This window comes from Elephas maximus, chromosome 1 (genome assembly GCF_024166365.1).
Source record: "Elephas maximus indicus isolate mEleMax1 chromosome 1, mEleMax1 primary haplotype, whole genome shotgun sequence".
Lineage (NCBI taxonomy): Eukaryota > Metazoa > Chordata > Mammalia > Proboscidea > Elephantidae > Elephas > Elephas maximus.
Genome location: NC_064819.1, coordinates 201388237 through 201410368, shown reverse-complemented (window position 1 = coordinate 201410368; position 22132 = coordinate 201388237). Strand labels below are relative to the sequence as shown.

The following is a 22132-nucleotide window of genomic DNA, read 5'->3' as shown; positions in this document are numbered from 1 at the left end:
TGACTACCTTAGATTCGATTTTTTTCTGACTTGTCAGTCTTGCGATATCAGTAGCAATAAGAAAGCATTATTTGTCAGTTATATAAAAAAAAAGGAAAACAAATTTTTCTCTTTTAAATCAAATTTTGAAAATATTTTGTGCTCACCAACTCGTTAATACCCTGCCTGGATCACTATCTGATTCATCTAAATGCCTTTACTCTCCAGTGTCACCAGGGGTCAGAGAATAACCCACAATTTAAAAAATAAATAAAAGATGTGATCATGGCAATTTTTTCCATAACTTCTTGTTGCTGTGAATTCTAAAAGCTGATTATATACTTGAAAAAGGAAAGCTAGGTTGCTTCAATTTTTTTCTAAGTTTGTTGGACATCCGATCTCATTTTACTTTGCATGAAGTTTAAATTTCCAACCGGTCTAGTTCTCCTTCCCCTGATATCTGAAAAGAGGATAAAAATAGAGCTGATAATTACCATTCCTCTAACAAGAACAACTGAGCTACTTTTAACTTGCGTTTGTATGTGTGTATTTACATGAATGACAGAGACAGAAACAGACAATAAGAGAGAAAAAACGGGGGAAAAGATTTCACTCAGACTCATTTCCCCTTTCAGCATCACTCCCTCATCATGACATTTTTAACATTAATTAAATTTTCACACTTTCTATTGCTATATAACCAAGAACAAATCTGTCTTGGAGGAAGTACAGCTAGAATGCTCCTTTGAAGTGTGGATGATGAGACTTCTCGCTTACTTTGGACTTGCCGTCAGGAGGGGCCAATCCCTGGAGAAGGGCATGATGCTTGATAAAGCAGGAAACCCAAATCAAACCCATTGCCATTGAGTCGACTCCGAATCAGTGACCCTATAGGACAGGGTAGAACTGCCCCATAGGGTATCCAAGGAACAGGTAGTAGATTCGAACTGCTGACCTTTTGATTAGCAGGAGAACTCTTAACCACTGAGCCCCTAGGGGTAAAGTAGAGGGTCAGCAAAAAGGGGAAGACCCTCAACAAGATGGGCTGACACAGTGGCTGAAAACAGTGGTCTCAAAAACAGCTAATGGCACAGGATCCGATGTTTTGTTCTGTTATATATGAGCTGGAGCTGACTGGATGGCAACTAACACCACCACCATATAACCAATTGCCACTGCTCTGGCAACTCAGTAACTACATAAAGCTTTTAGTAGAACTTGTGTTAAGACAAGTTCTAAACTATATCTGCAGTAAATTATATTCAACATAAATTTGTATTTCACTTTATCTCTATTCAACATACTGCCAATAGATTTGTTTTCCATGGGGTGCAAAGAATTTTCTAAAACTGTAAGAGCGTATGGTACTAATAAATACTTAATATTATAAGAAAACTCTTCTTGCACAATCTAAAGAAGATACTGCTGGTCTTTGTTCTTGTGTAAATTGAAAAGCAATCTTCTTCCTCAATTGTTTTTCAAACGGGGAGAAGAATAACACTGAACTTATAGAGCTGATGTGAGGATTAAATGAGACAACTATGTAACATATTTGCATCACTCAATACGTGTATAATTATTATCATCATCAGCATTATCATCACTAATATCTATGATGGTTTTACTCCTAAGTCTAATTTAGTGATGCCCTGGGGTTTTGATAAACTCTGTCTGGGCAAACACTGCTTGCAGAGAAGTGACAGTGATTGATCATCTGGCCAATTACAGCAGTGACAGTCGATCTGATTATTTGATTTAAAATTTGCAGTCTTTTGTGTAGTTATCTAAGTAAGGATAAAGATACCTTTGGAAGACCAAATTGCATTTATGTACAGCATAGTTAATGATCAAATTTACGTCTTCCAATGTGAAGGCTTCCAAAGAACAGAGACTAGAACTTAGATTTAGAAATGAGAGGAAATGAAACTGTACACCACAGGAAATAAACATACATATTTTTCTCATCTACCCAAGTACTGGTTAGAGAGCTTCAAAGCCTTGTTTAACACTCATTCCCAGAATGTGTCTTATATTTATCATTTTCCATATGGGAAAATAATTACAAGTTATTACAGTTTTTCATTTAAGTGAACTTCTATTCATTATTATTCCTAGTAATGACTTTAATTAACATTTTGGAAATTTAAATTTTTATTTTATTTTATGTCTAGTTTTTGTGTTCTTTCGTTATAGCATAGATGTCTTCAAATTTATCCAAAACCATGTGTGGAGTTTTGGAATCACATAATACTGAAACCTCTCATCATTCTTAGCGTAGAGCTAAGTTCATATTCAGCTTTGAATTGATGCTGGTTGGTCCTTTTAATGAGGCACTAGGATTTTATTTACCATTGTCTTAGTCATCTCGTGCTGCTGTAACAGAAATACCACAAGTGGATGGCTTTAACAAAAAGAAATTTGTTTCCTCACAGTAAAGTAGGCTAAAAGTCCAAATTCAGGGTGTCAGCTCCAGGGGAAGACTTTCTCTCATCAGTTTTCCTCGGACTAAGAACTTCTCCATGCAGGAAGCCCAGGTGCAAAGGAAACGCTTCGCTCCTGGCACTGCTTTCTTGGTGGTATGAGGTCCCCCAAATCCTGCTTGCTTCCCTTTCCTTTTATCTCATGTAAGATAATAAAAGGTGGTGCAGGCCACATCCCAGAGAAATTCCCTTTACGTTGGATTAGGGATGTGACCTAAGCAAGGGTGTTACAGCTGGCCCTAATCCTCTTTAACCACTGGCAGAGATTATGATTTATAACACATAGGAAATTCACAAAATGGATCACGGCCTAATCAAGTTGACACATATTTTTGGGTGACACAATTCAGTCCATGACAACCATGATGGTCATAGATGTATAAAGCATATAGAAGTGTAAGTATTTAAGTGCCAAATCCACTGCTTTCGTTGTTGTTGTTAGTTGCCATTAAGTCAGCTCCGTACAACAGAATGAAATGTCCCCCAGTCCTGCACCATTCTCACAATCGTTGCTATGTTTGAGCTCATTGATGCAGCCTCTGTGTCAATCCATCTCATTGAGGGTCTTCTTCTTTTTTCTCTGACCCTCTACTTTAACAAACATGATGTCTTTCTCCAGCGACTGGTCCCTTCTGATGATGTGTCCAAAGTAAGCAAGACGAAGTCTAGTCACTCTCACTTCTAAGGAGCATTCTGGTGTACTTCCTTCAAGACATATTTGTTTGTTCTTCTGGCTGTCCACAGTATATTCAATATTCTTCTCCAGTATCACAATTCCAATGTGTCAGTTCTTCTTTGGTATTCCTTTTCATTGCCCAGCTTTCCTATGCATATGAAACAATTGAAAATACCACGGCTTAGATCAGGTACACCTTAGTCAGCAAAGTGACATCTTTGCTTTTGAAGATTTTAAAGAAGTCTTTTGCAACTGATTTGTCCAATACAATGTGTCATACGATTCCTTGACTGCTGCTCCTATGGACGTTGATTGTTGATCCAGGTAGAATGAAACCTTTGACAACTTCAATTTCATTTATCATGATGATGTTTATTGGCTGAGTTGCGAGGATTTTTGTTTTCTTTATGTTCAGGTATAATACATACTGAAGGCTGTAGTCTTTGACCTTCATCAGTAAGTGCTTCACATTGTCTTCATTTTCACCAAGCAAGGTTGTGTCATCTACATATCTCAGGTTGTTAATCAGTCTTCCTCCAATCGTGATGCTCTCTTCTCTTTATATAGTTCAGCTTTTCGGATATTTGCTCAGCATACAGATTGAATAAGTGAAGTGAAAAAGCACTACCCTGCAGAACCCCTTTTCAGATTTAAACCACGCAGTATCACCATGTTCTGTTTGAACTACTGCCTCTTGATCCATGTAGAGGTTTTACATAACTACAATTAAGTGTTCTGGAATTCCCATTCTTTTTAATGTTATCCATAATTTGTTATGACCCACAAAGTTGATGCCTTCACATAGTCAGTAAAACACAGGTAGATATCATTCTGGTATTCTCTGCCAAGATCCTTCTGACATCAGTAATAATATCCCTTGTTCTTTGTCCTCTTCTGAATCTGGCTTGAAATTCTGTTGATATATAGGTTTCTTTAGGCGCATTGAAAGTTTATGCACCACTTTTTTTTTTTTTTAACCAGCACTCAAACGTCCATTTAAACTCAGGTTGAAATATAAATTCTCTAAAACTCACAAAATCATGGTTGTCTTCTGGGATTTTTCAATTTAAAACTAAGGGTACATTACTTCCTCTAGTGAGAATGTCTTTTTTGGAGAATATGTACAATATGTCATATAATTTTGAGATGGGAAGGAGAAGCTTATTTCTAATTTAATCTTATTTTGCATAATTTTGGGTGTCACTTCCCACAAACAATGTATATAGACGTGTATGTGTGCATGTGTTGTCTGTGTATGTATAACAAATGGGGAGAGGAGGGATAGAAGTGGAGAACAGATCCAAAGTGAATTTTGCAGCGTGGGCTGGAGGGAGACTTTTTGCCTTACCTCAATATAAACACAATATAAACACACATATGCCAATATGTCAGTAGCAAGTTTTGAACCAACATGGGTGTAAATCCTATATAAAATGATGGCTTTTCAGAACAGTGTTCAGAGGATTGACAAAAACTTATATATCCATTGACTTGTAGTTTCAAGTCAAAGAATTCTGTATTCTGATGCTTTCACTAGACTGCATATCTTGATGAGAAGTACTACATATGGAGAAACATTAAATGAGGGAAAATTGAGAGGTGTTCATAGGCTCCATTTAAAAATTTTCAGTTTAGCAACAGTTAATCAACATGTACTAATTTCAAGATAAACTACTGAGAAAATTTTCTCATTTTCTTTGACTCAAGCTTGAAATGATTTTTATGTTAATCCATGTCCCTTAATAAAAATCCATGTTTGTTTGCCTGCTTTATTTCTATATATTTAATTGTCCTCATTGTTATTTTTCTTCTACTTCATTTCAAAACGAGATATTTGGAGACCATATGTCACAATGGAAAAAAAAGATTAAATGATCCTAAGAATACAATAAGCTTTAGAAAAACTTTAGCGTTCTACATAAATCACTGAAATTTCCTATACCGTGTGTGTGAGTCCTTAAAGCTAATTATCTACTGGACATGATTTGAGAGATGAAACTGATATTATACAGCCTGTAGGAAGTATAAAATGGAAAATATTAACAAATCACTACTACAATGAAAACAGAACATTTAACAACACAATTCCTCAGTTTGCCTTAAAATACAAATTCATGCAATGTCCTGGATAGTCTTCCAGACAACAGCATAACCAGAGGGTGATAGCATGGGCGTCCTGGGTTTGAGAATTATATCACTGTATTCACAATTATCTCTTCTTCTCTATTCTTTTTCCTCCCAACATATTTCTGGAAGCTAAAACTTGGTGTTAGAGATTGAATCGTGCCCCCGCAAAATATATGCTGTAAATCCTAACCCCGATACATGTGGATATAATCTCATCTGGAAATAGGTTTTTGTTATACTAATGAGGCCATATCAGTGTAGGGTGTGTTTTAAGCCAATCACTTTTGAGCTATAAAAGGAACATTTTAGGCAAGAAGCAGGAACAAACGGGAAGATAGATGCCACATGAAGATTGCTAAAGAAGCCGGAAACAGAAACTGAAAAGAGACTTGCAACTTCCCCCAGAACCAACAGAAAGAGAAAACCTTCCCCTAGAGTTGGTGTCCTGAGTTTGGACTTCTAGCATCCTAAAAAGAAAATAAATTTTTGTTTGTTAAAGGCACCTACTTGTGGTATTTCTGTTATTGTAGCACTAAGAAACTGAGACACTTGGTAAAACCAATACCAAAAATGAACTTGAAATGTTCACCAAACAGAGTAACTGTTAGGAAGGGAACAAGGAAGATGCTAGACATTGTTGTCAATTGTGTCAGGCAACCAGTTGTGCTGCTTGTTTCTAAAAAAAAAAAAAAAACTTTCAAACCTTGAATAATTCACTTACCAAGACTTGCTTCCCTCATTTGCACTATGATTTTGAAGTTCCTTCCAAAGCTTCATTCCTATGGCTAACTCAGCACATTTTATCATCCCTCATTTCTCCTCCCATAGTCATGAGCAGCTTCAGTTGCCTGATCCCCATAGAAGCAAGAACTTAAATAATATCATTTTAGATTTGCAAAATGTAAGGACATGGTTATTTTCCTTATGATAAAGATGACTCTGTTAATGAGCATAATTCCAGGGCTGGTGGCTGTCATCAATACCCAAAAAGCTTTTTGAACATGGCTTACATCAATATAGGTGAAGTACTCAGTATAAATAAATTTTTCCCTACCATATTATTGATACATATCGTTGTTCCCTACAAAGGAAATTTCTAACAGATGGTCAATAGTGATAAAAAAGAGGATTTTTTTTTCTTTCACAGACTTTTTAAAGTTGAATCTGTTTTATTTCAGAGCATAGTTTATAGATAATACTGAAGAATAGGTTTTGCACAGAGAAAGCGGTTTGCTTGCTGCGATTTTTGTATGAAAGAGCTTGAGTAATGGAATTTCAGTGCCAACTGGTATTCAATTTCTGAGCAATCTCAGTTTCCTGATCATAAAAATATACTATAAACTTAATGTTATGGATTGAATTGTGTCCCCCCAAAATATGTATCAACTTGCTTAGGCCATGATTCCCAGTATTATGTAGTTGTCCACCATTTTGTCATCTGATGTGATTATCCTATGTGTTGTAAATGCTAACCACTGTATGTTAAAGAGGCAAGATTGGGGGCAGTTATGTTAATAAGGCAGGGCTCAATCTACAGGGTTATGTTGTATTTTGAGTTAATCTCTTTTGAGATATAAAAGAGAAGCAAGCCGAGAGAAAAGGGACCTCATTACTACCAAGCAAGAAGAGCCAGGCCCAAAGTGTGTCCTTTGGACGTAGGGTCCCTCACTGAGAAGCTCCTAGGTCAGGGGAAGATTGATGACAAGGATCTTCCCCAGAGCTGACAGAGAAAGAAAGCGTTCCCCTGGAGCTGGTGCCCTGAATTTGGACTTCTAGTCTCCTAGACTGTGAGAGAATAAATTTGTTTGTTAAAGCCATCCACTTGTGGTATGTTTGTTATAGCAGCAGTAGATAACTAAGACACCTTCTCCGTCCATTATCAAAATGAGGAATATAACATGGAGCTAATAATGTATCACAAAATCCTGCTTATATAAAAAATATCATCCTTGTTGAAAGAAAGTTTGATGGTAATGACCTGGTGGCTTGCAAAATTGTTTTTTATTGGACATGAGGTGAGAGCAAGAGAAAGTATGTATTAAAAAAAAAAAAAAGAAACCAAAGTTCTATTTTTGGCTTTGCTGCCACTGACTCATAGCGTTAACTTGAACCAGCTCACCTATCCACACAAGTGGCTTAGTTTATAGACTAAAGTGAGGAAATGCTTGAGTGTTAGAGAACTGCTGAGATCATTTAAATAAATATTTTTCTTTGAGCTCCCTAGAAGACAGGAACTTTATAAATATTTAGTATTATTGTTGCACCTTAGGTAAAAGTAGACAGGAACCTGATGATATTCCAAAGGAGGAAAAGCCCAGTTCAGACAACCCTAGTTCATACCAAGTGGCTTTACAGTGACTTGCTGCTGTCCACTGGGCTTTCTTTCTTTCTCCACCTCCCTCCTCCTCTTGCAGTCAATGAATGTGGGAATATAAATAAACCTTAGCAGTAGAGGATTTGGAGGTGAGGAAACTCAGCATGGGTGCAGTCACACTGACTGGTCTCAAGCTGTGTATCAGAATGGGCGAGGATTCAAAATAAATAGTACATTTAAAATTCCTGACTGAAAAGGGTGAGAAATGATTCATTGTTAAGAATGAGTAATTTGGTTAAATGTCCTGAACTTAAATAAGACCTCACTCCTTGGAAACTCTATGGGGCAGCTCTACACTGTCCTATAGGGTTGCTATGAGTCGGAATAGTCGATGGCACTGGGTGGGTGGAATCTCTAACTGTGCCTATTCTGTGAAGCCTAAAAAAATGTGATTGTAACTGGCATGATTATAGGGTCTCCCCATTTATTTCAAGTGGAGTCTTATGAAATTAATTCACCTGTTTCTTCCCAAGTTCTTGTCCAGCAGGCTATTCCTCCAAGGCTTCAATGGATCTGAGCTCTGAAAAGATGTTCCCGGAATGCACACAAGGGCCATTCTTTTTTTTTTTTTTTTCAATTTTTATTGTGCTTTAAGCGAAAGTTTACAAGTCTGTCACACAAAAACTTCTATACACCTTGCTACATACTCCCAATTGATCTCCCCCTAGTAAGACAGCCCACTCCCTCCCTCCACTCTTTCTTTTCCTGTCCATTCCACCAGCTTCTAACTCCTGCTACCCTTTCATCTCCCCTCGAGAAAGGTGATCAAGTGTTCAACAGATCCAAGAAGCTCACTCCTCACCAGCATCCCTCTCCATCCCACTGTCCAGTCTAATTCCTGTCTGAAGAGAATGGTTCACAAGGGCTCTCTTTGGACAGTGGAATTTCAGGTGATTTTTTTAGTTTACTTTCTTATTCATACTTTTCTATATTTTCTGACTTTTTTTTACTTAAACAAGGAGCATGTATCATTTTTACAAAAACAATATTGAAAAAATAAAATTGAAACCCCGCCACTAATTTCTTTCTCTTCTCTGCCTATATCCTGAGTTTTTAAAAGACCTATGCTCTCGTCCTGGTTTCCTTACAAATTTAAGATAAGCATTTATATAGGGATTTCCAAACTGAGAAACTGAGGCCTCTGTGCAAGAGAAGTGGGAAGTTGGTTCTGACCCAGGGTATTTAGGCAGCTTGCAAAGCACATTTACAAAAAAAAATTTTTCTCATTGCTGGCAGTTACTGGGGTAATTCAAGCCAAAGCAGAGTAGGCCTTTAGAGTATAAATTATGCTAATAATATTCTGTCTGTTGGCTTAATCTCAGGATGATTATATTAGTTTTAGTATTTCTTGAGCACTTGGTTTTAGACGCAATGTGAGTCATAGACACACAAAAGACAACAACCTCACGCTCTGTGATGTTACTTAGTGAAATAATAAAAGCAATTTAGGATCTTCTCTTTTGCGTATTCAATGGTGCATCTTTACTTTTTTGCCTCAACACTAACGCAGAGTAGAACATTCAATCATATGCGGGGGCCAAGCTTTCTCCTTACACTCCAACCTTGTTAAGAGGATGCTGGACATGAATCTGGACATGAATCTATTCTCTCTTCCTACAAGTATTCCTTAAATATCTACTGCATGCTGGTCCATATTCTGTGCAATGGGGTTGCGACAAAGAATCAGATATGGTGCCTGGCTTAAAGAGACTTACTGTCTGTGACGGAAAATAGACACACAGATAGGGAGGGCACTGAAGTGTTAGGGGGGCCATAACGAGGTCTGTACCGAGCATTCTAGGTAGGGCACTGCAGTCAGGGCTTGATGCAAACTGACTGTTGAGGTGTGGGAAGGGAGATGAGAAAAAAATGCTTCAAAGAATAAAGAGGAGAAAGGGCAATTGGGGCATAGTGAGTTACCTGAAAAGGCACCAAGGTGTGAATCAGCATGCCTCTCTATGGAGGATTCTAGAGGTGATTTTTATGTGCGTAGAGGCAATGGGGAAACCCTGGTGGCATAGTGGTTAAGTGCTACGGCAGTTCAAATCTGCCAGGTGCTCCCTGGAAACTCTACAGGGCAGTTCTGCTCTGTCCTTTAGGGTCACTATGAGTCAGAATCTACTTGATGGCAGTGAGTTTGGTTTTTTGTTTTTTTTTTTTTAGGGGCAATGGTTAAGAGCTCGGATGCTAATCCAAAGGTTGGCCGTTCAAATTCACCAGCTGTTCCTTGGAAACCCTATGGGGCAGTTCTAATCTGTCCTATAAGGTCCCTATGGGTAGCAATCAACTTGAATTGCAAAGGTTTGGGTTATCTTTTCTTTCTTTTCTTTTTTTTTTAGAGGGCAGTGGGTGAGAGAGATCAGAGTGGTGGAAGTTGAGGCTGGAGCAGTAAATGGGAGTCAGATTCTAGAAGACATTACACCATTTTTTTTTTTTTTTTTAATAAGGAGACAGAAAATGTCCTGGTAGATGTGAATTTGGGACTTACATAAGGAACCCCAGGAGGCAGATATAGCTACATTTTCCAGGCTCTTCCACCCTAGGAATAAAAGTAGGGTCACAAAATAGGAAGTTTGCCTTTGATCATTTTGGAGTAAATTGTTGGTGGTGTTCACCGCTGTTGAGTAGATTCCAACAAATGGCAACCTCATGTGTGCAAAGCAGAACTGTGCTCTGCAGGGCTTTCACGGCTGTGACCTTTCAGAAGCAGATTGCCAGGCCTGTCTTCAGAGGCTCCTCTGGGTAGGCTTGAGCCACCAACCTTTCTGCTAGCAGCCAAGCATTTAACTGTTTGTGTCACCCAGGTAATAAACTCCCCTGAAATCCTTGCCAATACAGTGAGAGGTGAAGTTGCCTCATATAGTGCCACGTTCATTCCTCCTGACTTTCGTGTCCACCATTTTGTTCCTCTTTATTCTCCATATCTTCCCTCTCTTCATGGCTGAAGCTAGCAGCAGCCAACCCCCAGAGCCTGGAGAAGGTCCCTCCTAGAACCAGTTGCTATTCTCGGGTGGCTGTAGTTGATGCTGCTGCTCCTGATGTCTACCCAGTAGGTGACATTGGAGCAGAGGCAGTGGGCTGCTGTTCTTTCATAACTCTCATTGCCTCAGTTCTTATAAGGAGGATTCACAGGCACTTTTATTTCTGCCTGTCCCAAGGTCTCCACACGACTCTTCTCTGATGCTTACCTATTGCCATTGGCTAAGCCTGCGGACCCTGACTCCTTGGGATGAGTCTCTTCCCAGGAAGCTCTTTGATCGCCAGGTAAACCGTCCACTTAAGAGGCTACCTTCCAGACGTGGCCAAATACGCCTGAATCCTTGGGAGAACATAGCTTAGGTGCGTGCTGGTAACTATGCGAGAAGAAATAAGAAAAGAAAACAGGAATAAGAACAAGACAGGCGGAAACATTAACTTGAGGGAGAGAAAAATTATAAGCTGCTTGTGTGGAGCCTTCAAGTCCGGAGAATTGTACATATTTGCAGCGTTCTTCTTATCCATATTTTTTCATCTGATTCCCTCTCCTACCTGCTTTTCTATTTTTTATTGTTTGTATTTTTAAGCCACCTTAAAACTTTTTTGAAACACAGTAGGACATAAGTAAATAAATAAGGTAATTAATTTATAGTTGAGCATTCTTAAGACAGGAGTGAAGTGGTCAAAGGAACCGGGCAAAAACTTTCGGTAAACATGACCATGGCCAGAAACTGAAATAACAGGATTTCAAATTAAATTTTAACTCTCAAATGATACCTTGAGCCTGAGTTACTGTGCTGATGACAAAACAGTTTGGTAGAATTTGTCCCTTCAGAAAAATAAAACAAGGAATACCTCCCCCCCGCCAACCCCGCCACCAAAAAAAAAAAAAAACAAACAGGCAAACACCAGGGCGCTGACTAGCCCTGAGGAAGGATAACTTGGGACCGTGCGGGGTGAAGGGACAAGACGATTACAAATGGAGGCGGTGAAACAAGTTCCCTCACCCGCGCAGGCATGGTGGCTTCGGAAAACCCACAGCAAAGGACACGGTTGTGTTAACGAGTTGCCCTGGTCAGGACTTTCTCGGTCTCTCCCTCCATCACACCCTTTGCTCGCTCAGCCCCTCCCCTCCTCCGCTAAACTCGCTCTGCCGGCTCATCCTTTTCTCCTCTTTCCCGCCGCATCCCTCCCCACGCCCCCGTGCCCGCGCTCTCCCCGCACCAGGACTCTCCGCCTTCCCCCTCGGCCCCCAGTTCTCCGCTCCGCTTTCCCCCTACCGCGGTCGCTGGAAGCTCCTCGCTTTCCTTCCCACTGAGCCCAGCCCCGAGGTCGGGCTGGGGGCGGCAGGTGGGTCGGCGGTAGAGCCCCGGTCCGGCGAGAGCAGACAGGACCCGGCCCGACGGGACGGGGCGCGCCGGGCCTCCAGGGCGGGGAGAGGGGCCGGCCCCTGCGGGCGCGCGGGCCCAGGGGCGGTCCCAGCCTCCCGCTGCTGCCGCCCCGCGTGCCGCCGCTCGCGCCCTCATTCCGCGGAGCCCTACCATGTGCCGCTGGCTGCTGCTCCTGCTGTGGGCGCTGCCCCCCGGGGTGGCCGCGGGGGGCTCGGGCCGGCCCTACCCGCACCGCAGTCTCCTCGACTCGGAGGGCAAGTACTGGCTGAGCTGGGGCCAGCGGGGCGGCCGTCTCGCCTTCCGCCTCGAGGTGCGCACCACCGGCTACGTGGGTTTCGGCTTCTCGCCCAACGGGGCCATGGCCGAGGCTGACATCGTCGTGGGCGGGGTGGCCCATGGGCGGCCCTACCTCCAGGTAAGTTTGTCCCCCTTCCGGAGCCCGCCCCACCGAGCCCATCTTCGTCCAGATCCCGGGAAGCCTCCAGGAGTGGGGGCGCGGGGTGAGACACCCATTCCCCGGCGAGGCTGGACACCCTCGTGCTCCGCAGTCGCGTATCCCCAGCGCCGCACTCTTTCTCACCTTCGCGGCCAACTCCTGCTTTCCCGGATCAGAAGGCGCCCGCTACTGTGCTGCAGGAGTTTTCGCCCCGGGAAGCTGAGCGCGGGTGACTCCAGGCAGTTTTCCCTCTCTGAACCCCGTCCTGTGCCTAGTGCCCCCCATTACAGAACTCCTCCATGTGCACACCTGCCACACATTCTCGTTCATCCCTGATGGAGAGGGACACCGGCTTTGGAGACCTAGAGGGACAGCTCTCAAAATTGTGGCGCCAGAGAACTTTGCACTTTGCTCTCTAGCTGTCTAGGGTTGGAGATCTGAGAACTTCCCAAATCAGAGCTGCTGTAGGGTCTTTACGAGTTGGAGTCGACTGGATAGCAACGGTTTTTTTTTTTTTGGAGCCCCCAGTCGCGGAGCTTTGCAAGCTGCTTGCTTCATCAGCAAGGTGAGAGGAGGGCCCACAAGGATTGGTTAGGAACTTTGCTTTCCCTTGAGCGCCTAGGAGGCCGCATTTAGAGATCTCCAAAATCTGCAGTTCCCCGGCAAAATCTCGTAATACCTGTGGAGAACTTCTCACTTATTTCAGTAGTCAGCAGTTAAGTGGATTGGCTTTAAATGAGCCTGAGTAGCGACATTGTCTGCTGATAGATGTCTTTATGAATAGGAAAAAAAAAAAAAAGGAATTGCGGGATAACTAGAATGATAAAGTGATTAGGTTTTCTTTGTGTATTTTATCTTGACCAGGATTTGAACACTTTTTCACGATGACAGAACATCGTGGTGAATATACACTTTTTGTTACTTACCAAATTCATCCCAAAATTCTGCACTGTGCTTTCTTGGTCCAAATGAAAACTCCTAGTTGTCCTGGCTTTTTGTTTAGGCTTGAATAATATTAAAATCAATGTACCAGGTGGATGTGAGTGAAGTTCTCAGGAAGTTTATCCCTGATTTGTAAATTCGACTTCCACAAAATTCCGACTCTGACATGCCACCAGGTTTGAACCCTGATTCTGGCCCTGAGCTACTAACTTGTGCTAGAAATAGAGAAAATGGCAGTAGTGCAAAGTTCAACATGGTCCCATTCATTGTCTGTTTTTTTTTTTTTTTAACGAATTAATCATTTCCTCCAAAAATAAGTATGCTACAACTCCAGTAAAGTTTTATGAGGATTACACTCTGCTGAACAAGTCACTGACGGAAAAATTTCCTCCTGCTGCAAAATTGCAGACATTCAATTTGTGAACTTACTCCCCTGTGATTGTTTAAATACCTATCTCAGCCAAAGATTTTTTTTTTTTTTGATGGGGAGCCTAACAAGCTCCTTAACTATCCTTTGCTGACTTTGTAGAAGAGGATGTGAGAAAGCTTACTATGGTAACATCATAAAACAGGGTACACTTTAAAAGTTAACTTGATTTCCTCTCTCCCCCCATAGAGTAGCATTTCTAGAAAGCCTACCCAGTTTGATACCAAGTGAGAGGCCAAAAGTAGAAGGCTGTTTCAGCATCCACCACAGATGTAGATTTTGTTAAACTGTGGAGTATTTTCACATTGTTGCTACTACTTGATAAAGATTGCATAAGAGTTAAGTGTTTTTTAGATTAGTATCCAAAGAACTTTTCTTAACATAATTAATTATTACATATCACTATAAGATAAACCTTCCAAGTGGACATTTTCTCGGTATATTTAATGTGCAAAAAGTAGGATTTTCGCCTTTATTTTTATTCCTAAGAAAATAAAAATCCTTATTTCCATAATTAAAGGATAATAATTTTTTTCATGGCCGACACCCTCTCCCACTTCATTCCTTCAAATATTCTACTCATTTACGGCCTGCAAAGTACAATAAAATTATTGTAATCAGTTAAGTGGAGAGATAACTTATTAAAAATCTCTTTAATAAGATGAAAGACTATAAATGAAAAAGAATGCATCAGTTCCAGCTGGATCATTCAGGCTCAGTGATTTCATTTTTCAACCCTGGAGACTGGATCTTCTCCCTAGAAACTGTTTATTTCAGATTCTTCATACATTGGTATCACAAGGGTATCCTCAGCAATTGTATCAAAGGGTAAATAGGGTTCTTAAACGTAGTGTATGTGATTGTATTGATCGACTTTGGATTTCGTGTAGTTTTATTCCCAGTGAGAACAAACTTTACACGGAATGATGAAACAAAAAGCGTTGGCTGCTGGGGCATCAGTGTATGTTGTTGTAGAATGACATTAGACTGGATGATAATAACCTAAATGGACATCCCAGTCACCTCACCTTGTGGCTTTTTCCTATATATTTTATTCCATTCTTTCTTTTTTTTTTTTTATCTTAAACTGGACCTTTAAATATTTTTTATTTTTTTATTATTCTGATTATTTGATACTCTTTTCAAGAGGGTGTTAACTCCTGAATAACATATAGGAGTAAATTCCAAACAACTGGGTAGAGAATTGCTGACTAAATAGATGTCACAAACTCAAGTACTTATAGGGTCAGGCAGGAAATGTGAAAGAGTAATGGATGTGGCTTTAAGTGGAACAGGCAGTAGAGGGGACTGAGGAAATGAGAATTGAGCCAGTTACTGCCACGTGGGAATGCAAAGCCTGTCCGTATTCCAGGTCTCACTGTTGTTTTTGAGAAAGACAGAAATTTGTAAAATCTTCTGATCACTAACTATTGGCAACATCATGTAGTGTACACACACACACACACTCACACATAGACACACAATTTCAGTTGGGCTATATCCCATGAGCAATTTAAAGCATTTTGTGGGAGGGTTGGATCCGTTAAAAAGTCAAAGTGTCTTCTTTTTAATTTATGTTTGAAAATATGAGACCAAGAAGAAAAAAACCAAGGTTAAGAAAGAATCAACTGAAATTATGAAGATTGATTAGACCCAGAGAGACAGGTCCCATTTTTTTCAGGCCAGGGTTATTCTGTGCCTCAAAATAGGTCCCCTGTCAGGATACAGTGGCTATGGTGGTGTGTTCTGGAACTGTGCATCACAGGAGTCTTGACCATTGTTCTGGTTACCTATCCTTGTGGAACAAATCACCCCAGAAATGTAGTGGCTTAACTCAGTGATTGCTCACAAGTCTTCAGTTTGAGCAGGCTTGGTGGGGACAGCTCTTCTCTATTTCACTTGGTGCCAACTCAAGCGGTGGTTGGAATCATCTGAAGGCTCGCTCTCTCACATGTCAGGTGGTTGATGTTGGCTGTTGACTGCAGACCTCAGCTGGTATTGTGGAGAGAGTACAGACTTGCCATGCGGCTGCTTGGCTTCCTCACCACACTGGGTCCCAAGAATGAACCTATTAAGGGACCCAGATGGAAGCTGTATATACAGCATCTTAGGACTTAGCCTTTGACTCATATAACGCTACTTCTGCTGTGGTCTCAGGCTCACCAGATTCAAGAAGGAACATAGACTCCACCTCAACATCATGTTATAAAAGGACCACATGGGAATGGGATATATTAGTGAGGCATCACTGGAAAATATATTCTGCCACATCCATCCTCGCTGACTTGCCATAGTCTCTTTCTTACCACCACTTTAGAGTTCCTGTCTACATGTATCCACTCTCTCCTGACACTACTGAAACTGAGGGGCAGTGTTTACTTGTTCACCTTCTTTTCTCTGTGTCTCTTCTACACACATGCACACATCTCTGCCTAACAAGAAATTAGTGAAACCTTAGTAAATTTTCTGCTTTCCTCTTATTCTATACTCCCTCTTCTCCTCTTAGAAAAATATTTCTATTACTTGGCAGCCCTATAGGTTTCAGTTGGTTAAACCAGCTGGCATTGAGTCGATTCCAACTCATGGCAACCCCACGTGTGTCATAGTAGAACTGTGCTCTGTAGGTGTTTCAGTGGCTGATTTTTTAGAAACAGACTGCCAGGCCTTTCTTCCGAGGAGCTTCAGTTAGCAACTGAGTATGTTAATCATTTGTACCACCCAGAGACTCCTTTCATTGGTTGTTCTTTTTAGCTGTAATTGAGTCGGTGTCAACTCATGGTGATCCCATGCACAGTGGGATCAGACCACTGTGATCCATAGGGTTTTCACTGGCTGATTTTTGGAAGTAGATTGCCAGGACTTTCTTCCTAATCTATCTTAGTCTGGAAGTTCCTCTGAAACCAGTTCAGCATCATAGCAGCACACAAGACTCCATGAACAGATGGGTGGTGGCTGCACATGAGATGAATTGTCTCAGAATGGAACCGTGGTTTCCTGCATGGAAGGTAAGAATTCTACCAGTGGACCCCACTGCCATCCCCTTTCAGTGGTTATTGTTGTTGTGTGCTGTTGAGTCGATTACGACTCATAGGGACCCTATGGTAGAGAGTAGAACTGCCCCATCATGTTTCCTAGGCTGTAATCTTTACTGGAGCAGATTGCCAGATCTTTTCTCCATGGAGTGGTTGGTGAGTTTGAACTGCCAACCTTTTGGTTAGCTGCCAAGTGCTTAACCATCGCGCCACCAGAAATACTTTAAAATGGTTAAAACAAACAAAAAACTCAAACTCGTTACTATGGAGTCTGACTCATAGGGAACCTATAAAGCAAAGTAGAATTGCCCTGTAGGGTTTCCAACGCTGTAATTTTTAGGGAAGCAGACTGCCACATCTCTCTCCCGCGAGCAGGTGGTGGGTTTGAACTGCCTACCTTTCAGTTAGCAGCTGAGCCATTAAAAATTTTTTTTACCAATCATTAATTCAGGGTTAGAACCAATGAGAACACCTCCATAGGGCAGTGTGACATTTACCATCAGGCATGTGGAGTAGAAACAGATTTTGAATTTCCTTGCCTCAAGGCAACAGGTTTAACTGTCCTTAGAACTATCTGCAGAGATCTGGTTTTACGGAAATTTGCCCTGCCCATACTTGCCATAGTCATAGTGACTTGAGTGTTGCTGTGATACTGGAAGCTAGGACACTAGTACTTCAAATGCCAGCAGGGTTATCACCCATGGTGGACAGGTTTCACCAGAGCTTCCAGATTAAGACAGATTGGGAAGAAGAACCTGGTGATCTACGTTAGAAAAAATTAGCCAGCGAAAACCTTATGAATAGCAGCGGGACATTGTGTTTTGTAATGCTGGAAGATGTGTCCTTTGGGTTGGAAGCCACTCAAAATACAACTGAGGAAGAGCTGCCTCCTCAAAGAAGAGTTGACCTTACTGACATGTATGGAGTCAAACTTTTGGGACCATCATTTGCTGACATGACACGATTCAAAATGAGAAGAAACAGCCTCAAACATCCATTAGTAACTGGGATGTGGGATGTACAAAGTATGAATCTAGGGAAATTGGAAGTTGTCAGAAATGAAATGGAGTCCTCAAAGATCAATTTCCTAGGCATTAGTGAGCTGAAGTGGACTGGTATTGGCCATTTTGAATAAGACAATAATATGGTTTGCTATGTTGGGATTGACAGATTGAAAAGGAGCAGGATAGCATTCATCATCACAAAAAAAATTTTTTTTTTTCAAGATCCATCCTGAAGTACAGCTCTGTCAGTGATAGGATAATATCCATAGGTCTGCAAGGAAGACCAATTAATACAACTATTATTCAAATTTACACACCAACCACTAAGGCCAAAGATAAAGAAATTGAAGATTTTTACCAACTTCTGTAGTCTAAAATTGGTCAAATATGGAATCAAGACGCATTGATAATTATCGGTGATTAGAATGCAGAAGTTGGAAATGAACAAGAATCAGTAATTTGAAAATAGGCCTTGGTGATAGAAATGACACTGGAGACTGAATGATAGGATTTTGTAAGACCAATGCCCTATTCATTGGAAATACCTTTTTCAACAGCGTAAATGGTGACTGTACACACAGACCTCGCCAGGTGGAATACCCATTTAAAAACCCATTGCTGTCAAGATGATTCTGACTCGTAGCAACCGTATAGGACAGAGCAGAGCTTCCGCATAGAGTTTCCAAGGAATGGCTGCTGGATTTGAACTTCTGACCTTTTGGTTGGCAGCTGAGCTCTTAACCACTGTGCCACCAGGGCTCCAGATGGAATATAGAGGAATCAAATCAACTACATCTGTGGAAAGAGACGATGGAGCAGATATCATCAGTCAGAACAAGGCATCACGATTGGAGGAAGACTCATTAACAACCTGTGATTTCAGATGAAGCAGCCTTGCTTGCTGAAAGAATAGAAGACTTGAAGCACTTACTGATGAAGGTCAAAGACAACAGCTTTCAGCATGGATTATATCTCAGTGTAAAGAAGACAAAAATCCCCACCCCTCGGCCAGTAAGCAACATCGTGGTCAATGCAGAAAACATTGAAGTTGTCAAGGATTTCATTTTATTTGGATCCACAATCAACACTCCTGGAAGCAGCAGTTGAGAAATCAAGTGATATATTGCATTGCGCAAATGGCAAATGTGCTGCAAAAGGTCCCTTTAAAGTTTTAAAAAGCAAATGTGTCTTTTTGAGAACTAAGGTGCACCTGACTCAAGCCATGGTATTTTCAGTCACCTCATGAAAAAGCTGGATGATGACTAAGGGAGACCAAAGAAGAATTGATACCTTTGGATTATGCTGTTGGCGAAGAATATTGAATATACCATGGACTTCCAGAAGAATGAACAAATTTGTCTTGGAAGAAGTACAGCCAGAATGCTCCTTAGAAGCATTCTTTGGACATGTTATCAGGAGGGACTAGTCTGTGGAGAAGGACATCATGCTTAGTAACGTAGAGGGTCAGCAAAAAAGAGGAAGACCCTCAATGAGATGGATTGATACAGTGGCGGCAACAATGGTTCAAACAAAGCAATGATTATGAGCATGGTGCAGGACTCGGCAGTATTCCGTTCTGTTGTACATAGATAGGGTTGCTATGAGTAGGAACGAACTTGATAGCACCTACCAACAGCAACAACAACATTTTGTAACCCCTGTGACCCTGTCTGGAGATATGTCCTCAACGGGTAGATAACCAAGTACGATTGAAACAGAAGACAGAAGTGTTGTGATAGTGAGGTAAACCTTGTGTCTGTGGAGCCTGTTGGGTAAATTGTTCTGGAGTGGCTTACATTCACAGATATGTTACCCCTGTACAGTTGCTGAGATCTGTTTCTATACTATCTTTCACAGAAGTGTATTGGTTTTTAAAACCTCACTGTAATTGTCTCAGTGAATCAGCTCAACTTTCACTTTTCTGACGGATTCATGTCCTTTCCTTGTTCTTTGCCCCTTTTTTGACACAGAGCAACCCTCATCCCCCCACGAACCACTTAGCAACTGTGAACTCTAATTTGAAGCAAGTAATTCGGGTTGATGAATGCACAGTTTGTGTGGGTTACAGAAGAGAGCAGCATTGTCGGATGTGTCTGTTGAATTTGCACAAAAATTGATTCACCCTTTCTTCGGGGGGTATAAATCATTAGTGAATGGAGGCTGAAACATATGTCATCATTTGTTACAGCCTTGCTTGCTGGCTGCCTGGAAAACTGAAGCCCTTCTGTGATCAGGGGGCGTAAGTATTTAGCAGCCTGGTAATTGCTGCTGGGCTGCTCTTTGAGGAAGTGCTTGGAGCTGATTTGAAATCACAGAAAACAGTGAGCATTCTTTGAGGTTAAGGATGGGCTTCTTTTAAGTGCATGGTGCACCCCAGCCAACGGCAACAAAGAAATGTTTGGAAGGCAAATTCAAAGGCTGTAAGGGACTGATGAAGAGATTGCGCAATCCTGACACAGCTCAGCTGGTGCTTTGTAAAGAGATATTTATAAGTTTTCAGATTATGCCCCAAATTTCCAGATGACAAAGGAACCTCTCCAAGCTTCATGCTTCTGTGCATTCGTAATAAGGACACACGCTCCAGTGTGCTGTGCTAACGCATGATGATACTCTTCAGCTGTGTGGTTCCCTGGCCTAGCAGATGATTTCCTAATGCCAGCCTGGGGAAATGGGCAGACCTGACAGCCAAGGCAACAATGCACCTGAATTGACAGACGGAATTCAAGGCTTTAGGCAACCATCCGCACATGTCTGAAGTGTTGCAAGGAGAGGCAAGAGTCCACTTCCGAGACACTGAATGGCGGTTTATTGGTGTACCATTTGAAATAGAGCCCTGTTAAAATAAAGTTGCTGGCAAAAGGGATGAATGAATTACACATCGTGTGTTTCTGGAAGAGGTTTGATCCATATATAATATAAACAATAAACAGTACTTACGGATGCCTCAACACGCTGCTTATTGTATAACTGTTTTTAAACCTGGTAAGGAACTTTTAAACAGACAAAAAATTTTATCCAGAAGCTTCTTCCCAATCCATGTCTTTTTAACTTGTTAAATTCTACTGTAGAAGAACAATAACAAAAAAAGCCGTTCATAAGAACAGCATATAAGCAGATTTTTCTGAAAATTGATTTCAAATGGCTAATTTCTGTTAGCTGTAATATTGGAACTATATATGGGAAAGCTGTGTGCTATACAAAGAATATATGGGCCAAATTTAATTTGCTAGGAAAGTCTTATTTGGATAAAAGTTTTCATAAAGAATTTTGATGTTTTGTGTGTTTATTTGTTGCCTGTTAAGATCTCAAACCCCTCCCTTACCCCCAATTTTACAGGTGAGAAAACTTAGCCTTAGATAAGTTAAATGACTTATTTGAGGCCATACAGATCAGCAGCCTGGATTCATTTCCTCTGAGTCTTGGCTAGGTACCCTTTCTACTTCTGGAAGCTTACATAAAAAACATATTCTGATTTACTTCCTAAGTAGTGAAAGGACATGTGTTGTAAAATACTTTTTCCAAAAGACTGATAAAATACCATCATCATATTTTTCTTATACTTTTGTTTCCTGTGTCATAGATGTGCACTTTTATGATTTTTAAATGATTTTTCATTCATTGAGCTCTTAATCTATGCCAGGCATCGGGATATATCCTTAAAGTGTGTTATCTCATGTAATTTTCACAGTAGCCCTATGAGGTCAGTACTCTTATTTTTCCCATTTTGTAGATACGTAAACCTGAGGATCCAGTCACACAGCATCGGAAACATTTGTGAGTTTGACATGGCTGTTTCAATAAAGTACTCACCCTTATAGGCAGAGAAGTTTGGAATATTCGCTCATTCATTCAGTTGTGGGTTTTTCGAACATTCCTAGATCCTGGGGATGCAGCATTGAACAAGATGAAATGAATAGTATCATGGAACTCACATTTTGGCAAAGGTGTAAGCAAATAAATAAATAAGCAAGAAAAACATCATAGAGTGATAAGTGCTGTGCAGAGAATTAAAATAGGGTGATAAGAGTAGTAAGGAGCAAGTGTGTGGCTATTTCAGATTCCACATCAGAACCACATCTGTTGCCGTCGAGTTGATTCCAACACGTGGCGACACATGGGGGTCACCATTTCAGATTAGGATGCATAAAATGCAAACACAAAGGAAAACAAGTGTTCCAGGCTTTGTAGGCCGTCTTTCAAGGTTAACCATAGTGTTTATAATTCAAAATATTATATAGTATGAAGAAGATTACCTGGCATGGGCATCAAAGAACTGAGTAAACCCCGA

General features: G+C 40.9%; 1 protein-coding gene across 2 annotated transcripts in view; it reads left to right on the top strand.

Annotated features, from left to right (window-relative positions):
- Positions 1 to 11604: 11604 nt before the first annotated feature.
- The window catches only part of MOXD1 (monooxygenase DBH like 1), a 118165-nt gene continuing 107637 nt past the window's right edge, over positions 11605 to 22132 (top strand). For both annotated transcript variants that reach the window (XR_007519288.1, XM_049900946.1), the window contains exon 1: positions 11605 to 12418. Coding sequence is in view for 1 of the 2 variants with exons in the window: in XM_049900946.1 (XP_049756903.1) it covers positions 12155 to 12418 (264 nt within the window). In the remaining variant the exon portion in view is untranslated. The remainder of the gene's footprint in view (positions 12419 to 22132) is intronic.